The 8,221-nt window shown below is 43.7% G+C and overlaps 1 protein-coding gene and 1 long non-coding RNA gene across 4 annotated transcripts; one reads left to right on the forward strand and one right to left on the reverse strand.

Annotated features, from left to right (window-relative positions):
* Positions 1–88: 88 nt before the first annotated feature.
* aasdh (aminoadipate-semialdehyde dehydrogenase) lies at positions 89–7,441 on the forward strand. Of its 2 annotated transcripts, none has more exons than XR_013905286.1 (14): positions 89–475; positions 1,355–1,475; positions 2,238–2,521; positions 2,604–2,796; positions 2,873–3,114; positions 3,205–3,311; positions 3,397–3,569; positions 4,337–4,673; positions 4,770–4,882; positions 4,976–5,675; positions 5,772–5,935; positions 6,056–6,181; positions 6,596–6,722; positions 6,971–7,441. XR_013905286.1 is itself a non-coding variant. In XM_026159825.2 (14 exons), the coding sequence occupies exons 1-14, from the start codon at positions 165–167 to the stop codon at positions 7,364–7,366; spliced, it is 3,399 nt and encodes a 1,132-aa protein (XP_026015610.2). In that variant the 5' UTR covers positions 91–164; the 3' UTR covers positions 7,367–7,441. The 2 variants fall into 2 exon arrangements, 1 of the variants encoding a protein (XP_026015610.2); XM_026159825.2 differs by having other exon boundaries at positions 91–475; positions 6,591–6,722.
* On the reverse strand, positions 599–4,431 carry LOC145424266 (uncharacterized). Of its 2 annotated transcripts, none has more exons than XR_013905287.1 (3): positions 4,291–4,431; positions 1,331–1,469; positions 599–1,203 (listed from the first exon to the last, which is right to left on the reverse strand). It is a non-coding gene; the product is annotated as an uncharacterized LOC145424266 (long non-coding RNA). The 2 variants fall into 2 exon arrangements; XR_013905288.1 differs by having other exon boundaries at positions 599–1,214.
* Positions 7,442–8,221: the final 780 nt, after the last annotated feature.

Genomic DNA, 8,221 nt, shown 5'->3' on the forward strand with positions numbered 1-8,221 from the left:
CAAAATTTTAAAACGACATTTAAGGACAAATTGTTGTTATGGCCGAGCTTTGAGACGAGCATTTGAAATAACCGTTCATTGCTTACTGTAAAATCCGCGTCATCAATCCTCGACAAATGTGCTTGTAAACAAATCCAGCTTCTTCTGAAATTAGCAACACTTGAATGTTTAAAAATTTTCGGGTTTTGCCAGAATGTACACCGACAGAAGATGAGCATTTGGTCACTAAAGGGCTTCTCAACATGTCTGCTCGGACGCTGCAGGAGCTGGTCGCCGCCGCTGCCTCCCTGCACGCCGACAGGCTGGCTGTGACACACTCGGTGTCCGGAAAACCATCGGCGTCCCTCACCTACAGAGACCTGGTTCAACTCGCCGATGAATTCTCTCGTGCTTTGCAAAATAACTGTTCTCCTAGGAGCGGGGTGATCGGGCTTTACTGCAGAGATGATTTGTTTGTACCTGTCTGGATTTTGGGGTGAGTGCAAACATTAGAGATCGACCTCTGTAATTTATTTATGGGCGATATTAGTGATCAGAATCAAGGAGACGGAAATTGAGGCAACAAAAAAAAAAAAAAAAAAACCCACAAAAAGGAAAGTTGTCATTCCAAGCTACGATAATTTATATCAAAATATATACAGTGAATTCTTATTTATGTGACAGGTACAATGCATGTTAATAAAAGAGAGTACACAGAAGATTCAAGGATGTAGTAGAGTAGAATTTGCAGGTGACAAGATAAGATAACCTTTAGTTGTCCCACATGTGGAAAGTTTGTTTTGTTACAGCAGAAAGTGCAAAGTTACATAGCAAAACTTAGAAAACACTGGAATAGAATAAGATAAGATACTGTACACAATAGAATAGAATAAAATTAAAAATAAAGAATAAAATAAAACAAATGCTATATGCAACTGAGTATAATACAACGATGTCAGAAAAGAGTATTGCACTTAGTTTTATTGCTATTGCACATGCGTGTGTTTGGTCAGTTGGAAGTCTTTGTTGTGGTGTCTGACAGCAGTGGGGAGGAAAGACCTGCAAATCTCTCCGTCCCACATCGTGGGTGCCGCATCCTGCCACTGAAGGAGTTGCTCAGTGCTGTCAGAGTCTGCATGGGGTGGGAGATGTTGTCCAGCAGGGATGACAGCTTAGCCACCATTCTCCTATCATTCACCACCTCCACTGGGTCCAGAGGGCATCCTAGAACAGAGCTGAAGAGCTGTCATATTCAGAACTTCTCATTATTTTAATATTTGTCAGTGCCTATGTGCTTCTTGTGTGTTATGGCTGCATGTGCCTCACTGCTCTATAACAAATCATAACTCACAAATGACTCTGCTTTGTTTGTCAGGATCTTGCAATCCTCTGCTGCTTACGTCCCACTGGACCCAGAATCTCCTGGACTCCTCTCTGCCAGAGTCATGAACCAATGTGGCCTCAAGTACTGTGCTGTACAGACCGACCTCCTGCAGGTTGAATTTTGTCATATTTTATCAGCATTAATACAACAGCTGTGAGTAATTTTGCAAATGTAATACTCAGGCCTCACTTAACCCTCGGAGTAAAAGAGTAAAAAAAATATGTATGTGGGGTAATCAGGTTTTTAGTTTTTAACTGTTGCAAATCTGCAACGCCTGCCTTGAGAGGGTTAAAAGGTTAAACCATCCAGACGATGAAAACACACGAGAAAGGCCATGGTCTTATTTATTTATTAAGGCCAACAGCCACCTTTGTCTTTCCAGATTTAGTACATAAAAATACACACAGCCATGGAGACATCCTGAGAAAGAACCCCACCCCAAAAGACATGGAAATATAAAATAATGATAAAATTAGATATTCACAAAGCTGACACTGACCTATTACAACAAGGGCTCCACAGTGGGACTTTGATTCTGTCTGATTCTGTCCATCTAGTATAACAATCTGTGCAATAGCCAACCCAAGATTCTAATTAATTAATCCAGCTACGTAACCTGAGAACATCTTACTAGCCAGATGACTGTGGATTTTGGGGTGTTTGGGTTGAATTTTTCTTTACAAAACCCAATTCAAGATCCCCTCCTGTGCAGTAACAAAAAATATTCCAAGTGTATGTTTCCTACAGATGACTCGTCTGTAATATTAAGAGTTTTTTTTTTAATGCAATATCAGAACACCTTTGTAAATTCTTTGTTAATGAATTGTGTTTTTTTGTGAATATTTATATTGCTATTGTTTTTTTCAACTTAAAGCAATTTCAGGCAGCTCTCATCAAACACGTAACTGTGGAAGTTTGTGTGGAGCTGCTCAAGTTCAAACTGACTCTGATTCACATCGAGCCGCTGCGAGTCGCCCAGCGTGAACGAGGAGCAGGACAAACTTCATCAGTAAATGATCTCAGCGGTTCAGCTGTGGAGCAAGACGACGCTGGGCGCAGGGAGTTGGCGTATGTGCTGCACACATCGGGAACAACAGGCTTTCCAAAGACTGTGAGGGTACCACACAGGTGTATACTTCCCAACATACTGCATCTGAGGTCAGTAAGGAATCATTTATGCCTTTGCCTGTTGTAGAGTGGCATTTTCAGTCCAAGACAAATCCCTTCTCTTTCTGCTCAGATCTTTGTTTCAGATGAGGCCGGATGATGTGGTTTTCCTCGCCTCACCTTTAACCTTTGATCCCTCAGTAGTGGATATTTTTCTCGCCTTATCATCTGGGGCTCAACTCCTCATTGTCCCTAATGTGATTAAGAAAATGCCCAATCGACTAGCTGAACTGTTGTTCAACGATCACAAGACAACTGTCCTCCAGGCAAGTGTAGAGCCAGTTGTGTTTGTGAGGCAGTATTCCTTGTTTGTGCAATGCTTCATTTTCACTGTTGTCACAGGTCACGCCCACTCTGCTGTTGCGCTTCGGCCATCGTATTCTAAAACAGGACGTGCTGTCGTGCGGCTCTTCACTGCGGGTGTTGGCTCTGGGTGGAGAAGCCTGCCCGTCGCCCGCTGTGCTGGAGAGCTGGAGACATGAGGACAATAAAACCAAAATCTACAACATCTACGGGATCACTGAGGTTTCCTGCTGGGCCAGCTGTTACAGAATACCAGAGTCTCTGCTGCGGTCAAGTAACCTGTGAGTGTACCCCCGTTTTAAAATGTTCATGACTTCTACAAGTTTGTCCTACAGATGTAGGAGTTATCTAACATTACAAACATCTCACAGCACGGTGTCTTCTGTGCCTCTCGGGACTCCTCTGATGGGCACAGTGGTGGAAGTCAGAGATGAACATGGCTATGTTGTTTCAGAGGGTGAAGGACAGATCTTCATAGGTAGGAAAAACACTGTGAGTTCTCTGCAAATTAATCACATTGAGATGAAGAAAAACCTCATGAATTCATATGATCGTTTGTGCAGGTGGAGAGGACCGAGTGTGTCTCTTGGATGATGAAGACACTGTTGTCCCTGGGACGATGAGGGCTACAGGAGACTGGGTGAATGTTAAAGATGGACAGCTGCACTACCTGGGACGGAGAGACCGACTGATCAAACGCAATGGAAAACGAGTGAACTTAGACAGCCTGCAGCAAGTAAGATGTTTTCTGATGTATGAATTATAAGTCACGTGATTGATTCAAAAAAGAAATAAGTCCACTGGCTTAGCCTCATGTTAGACCAAGACTGACACATGAAGGAACACACATCACTCGTGCTTTTAACATCCAACAACTTTTACGTCTTATCCAGGTCACAGTGTCAGCAGAGAAGCCCAGACCTTGGTTTCTGAGGGATGAGCTTGACCACCTCCCCAAAATACCCTCCCCAAGCTCAGTCAGAGTTGTAGCAACGTGTTTCCGAGCTAGCCAAGAAATATAATCTCTCTGCCTGGCCTGGGTCTGCTCCAGGGCCTGTTCTTGTTAGAACATGCCTGGAATACCTCAACTGGGAGGCGCCTTAGTCAGTTTCTCGAGCCACTTCAACTGGATCCTTTTTTTAACATACTGAAGGCAAAGCTGATGTACTGATTGTGGTAAATTAAAGGAAAGATTTGAATCCTTAACCCCCACCCTAAAGAAATCTGGTGTCTCTGTTATGAACCAGTTTCCTCACTCAGATTCACTGTTACTAAAAATAATGAAAGACTATTTTTTCAATTTATTGTCACATACACACAGCAATAAGAAAAAAAGAGCAAACAAGAGAAAAGCAGTTTTAGCTGATTAATAATTGCGTTTTTAAACTGGTGGCACCTTTTCTTAATGCTGTACTTTAATGTGGATACTTTTCATTAATTCTTTGTAAACAAAATACCTTTTCAACATCTTTTTGATTTTGATTTACATCTCCCCTCCTGCAGGTCCTGCTGAGTCTCCCTCAGGTGGAAGCCTGCGCTGTGGGTCTGCACCAAGGATTTCGACTTCTCGCCTTTGTCGTGGCATCCACATCTGGACACCAGAAGGCAGCTTCCACCTCCGCATCTGTACAGCAACGTGCAGAACAAATTCCCTCTGCTTGTGCTTTTGGTGAGCATGCTGAGAACCTACCCTCTTCTGTCAACCCCCCCCTGGAGGAGTCAGGCGGTGCAGACGGAGATCTGAAGAAGCTCATTCTGAGCCAGTTGTCTCTGCTGCTGCCTGCTCACAGCGTTCCTGACACGCTGGTGCTCGTCCCAGCTTTATGCCTGACTGCTCACGGTGAGCTTTAGACACGCTGTCACTGCTGAGGAGAAACAGCAGCTAATTCATTCACCACTTTATCCATTCACCTTTCTAACTGTCGTTTTTTGATAGGCAAAGTCAACATGGAGGCATTAGTCAGAGTTTATGAAAAACAGAGACAGTGTTTAGAGTCTTCACAGAGAAATCGCAGTGAACTGAGGCAAATTCTTCAGACTCTGTGGCGGGTATTTTCATTTTTGATGACAACATTCATGCTCTAAATTTAAATAAACCGTTGTCTCCTTATGTTCATTCTCTTTTAAACTATCTATCAACAGGATACTTTAAATCTTGCTGTAGATGTTACCGTTGACGAGAAGTCCAAGTTCTTGTTCAGTGGAGGAGATTCTCTGAAGGCTCTGCGTCTCTGTGAAGACATCCTCACTGCTGTGGGAGTGACCTCACCAGAGCTCCTGGAGGTTATACTTGATGGGACCTTCTCTGACATCGTGAATCATGTTGCCAGAGCAAGAGGAATCTTGGAGCATGAGAACAGCCAGTCAACGCCGTCTCAGGCCAAGAGACGGCACGTCGAATCCACGTCTCAGGTACTAAAAAAGAGAGTGCGCAAAGACTGGACAGCAGCTGAGAGTCTGCAGGTGGAGAAACAGGCTGTGAAAGTCATAAGAAGAGGGGGCGAGGTGATAGAGATGAACATCGGATATACAGAAGATGATAAAACCGTGCAGAATCAACTTCTTGGAGAAAGGGAGTCTTGTGGAGAAGCTGATTTGGGCCTCAGTCTGAGCTGGTCCTCAGACACAGGCAGATGTGTGGACGCCTCCCCGGTGCTTCTAGTACAAAACAGAGCTGAGCACAGGTCAGATTTGTTCAAAGCAACAGTGTTTATCGGCTCACACTCCCACAGGATCCAGGCTTTAGACGTCGCCACCGGAAACCTAATGTGGGAGCGAGTTCTTGGAGACAGAATCGAGGCCTCTGCTGCCGTGTCTCACTGTGGCGCCCTTGTTGTAATAGGTAAGTGTCAGCTTTGTGAATACCTAATGTTCAGGAGGTTTTATTACTTTATATTTCTATATCTTTTTTTTGGGGGGGGGGGGGGTTCTTTCACAGGATGTTATGACGGCTGTGTGTATTTTTTATGCACTGAAACTGGAAAGACACAGTGGGTGTTTGAGACGGGAGATGCTGTGAAGAGCTGTCCTGCTGTGGATCCTCTCACTGGTCTGGTGGTAGTGGGCTCACACGATGGGTACGTTTACGCCCTAAACTCAGAGGTGAGTGCTCGATGCAAAGAGACACAAGGACTCGAATGATTCAGAAAAGTCACAGATTGATGGTTGCACTCGATACCTGTCTCACGTGTTTGAAGCAGACACTCTATTTTCTGTTTTCAGGTTCAGAAGTGTGTTTGGAAGTGTCACTGTGGTGGAGGAGCTGTGTTTTCTTCTCCACGTCTTCACGCGTCACGCCGTCAGGTGTACGCGGCTTCACTGGGAGGACGCCTGCTCTGTCTCAGCATCGTAAGTGAAGGTCGTTTTGCCATTTGGTGCACAAGTGGAAATAAGAAAGGAAGAGGCACGAGTCTGTTTGAATCACAAATTTTTGTAAAAATATTTCTATGATGACTTTGAGGGTGTTAGTTTAACGTTTAAAATGAGAAAGCTCTTCATCTTTCAGCTGTTCCCTTTAGGAGTCACCATGCAGATCATCTGTCTCCATCTCACACTATCGCTAGCATCCTCCTCTGTCACGTCAACCCTCTGCATGTCCATTTTCACTACATTCATGAACTTTCTCTGTAGCCTTCCTCTTTCCCTTATGTGCAAATTTGTCTCAAAAGAGAAATTTGCTACTGACTATAAAACATTAAAAAAGGAGAATAATAAGAGTGATGGCCCTACATGTCTCACGTGTGTTTCTCTTTCCCAGGACAGTGGAGATGTCTTGTGGTCTTACTGCAGAGACACTCCTTTCTTCTCCTCACCAAACTGCTTCTCTGAGCACATTGTGATCGGCTCGGTTGATGGACACATCTGCTGCTTCAGCAACACAGGGAAACTTGTAAGGAGCTCACTTTTTGTTATAATATTTTCCAGTTACTATATATACAAAACCTGATTTGCTGAAGATTTGAGCGATTTCGGGGGTTTTGGTTTTTTTTTTTTTGGTTTTTTTTACATTAAAGTCACAACCATTCATTACGACAACATTCAAATGTACTCGTATGGTGAAAAGGGGGGAAGGGGCCTGGCTATTTTCTGAATCCTCTGTGTAATTCATAACTGTATGACCCTTGTGTGTATTTGCAGCTGTGGCAGTTTCTAACAAAGGGTCCAGTTTTCTCCTCTCCATGCATCACGTCAGACCAGCAGAGACTTCTGTGTGGATCACATGACGGTTGCCTGTACTGTTTGAATTGTGCAGATGGCTCTTTGGTTTGGACTTTTCAGACGACAGGCAAGGTGTACTCCACCCCATTTGTGTTTGACGGCTCAGCTGTGGGAAAAAGGGGTTCACTGGTGGGCCTGGCCTCCACTGACGGCACAGTCTGGATCCTGGATGGAAAAGACGGACGGATGTTGGCCTCGCATACCTTTCCCGGGGAGCTGTTTTCATCCCCGGTGGTGTGGGAAAGGTCACTCCTAGTCGGATGTCGTAATGACTATGTGTATTGTCTGAGCCTGAGTGTAAAAGAGGAAACGTAGAAGGATATATTTTATTTTTGTACCTTTTTTAAAAAAAAACAAAAAAACAATAAACACAACTTGTTTGTCAGTGAAGTGAGGTGTTTTGGGAAATAGGATTTTTAAGTCAATTCTACTTGTTTTCTGAGATCCATATGTCTTGTTACACATTACAAGCTTAGTTGAGGCATTTTTTTAGAACTCATCAATCTTTATAATTTCAAAGGGAGTCCACATCCCTGATGTGACCATCTCAGGCATGCACTCTGCCCCACCCACTTTCCGTTTAAACCAGGGTGGTGTTGGGGCCCGCCAAAACACACAGAGCTGTAAATGGAAACAGCTGTGCTGATTACTGCACGTCGCAGGTCACTGGGTTACACTTACACTGGGACAAATCTAGTGAACATACACTATATTGCCAAAAGTATTTGCTCATCTGCCTTCACATGCATATAAATGTTGGAGGAGAAGCCCTAGCTCACAGTGCCCACTCTGATTCATCCCAAAGATGTTCTGTTGGGTGGAGGTCAGGCCTCTGTGCACCATGCTTTATGCACCTGTAGCCATGGAAGTAATCGAAACACCCGAATTTAGTGGTTTGGATGGGTGAGTGAATACTTTTGATGATATAGTTTACCAAAAGTATATCAAAACCATTTTTAGATTATGTCCCAATTAGAATAATGTAAAACAGAGAAGGAAGCGAGCTAAAACAGCTTGTTTCATTCAAATATGAACTCAAGGGCTGCACCGAGACTTAGCAGTAAGGTAAACGGATTAATTTGAATTATGAATCATGTAAAGCCACTTCAAGAATAGAAATATGGAGTTTGTAATGAGCATAGTACTTTCCCCTTCGTGATTTTGAACAGT

Source organism: Astatotilapia calliptera, chromosome 23, assembly GCF_964374335.1.
Source record: "Astatotilapia calliptera chromosome 23, fAstCal68.1, whole genome shotgun sequence".
Taxonomy (NCBI): domain Eukaryota; kingdom Metazoa; phylum Chordata; class Actinopteri; order Cichliformes; family Cichlidae; genus Astatotilapia; species Astatotilapia calliptera.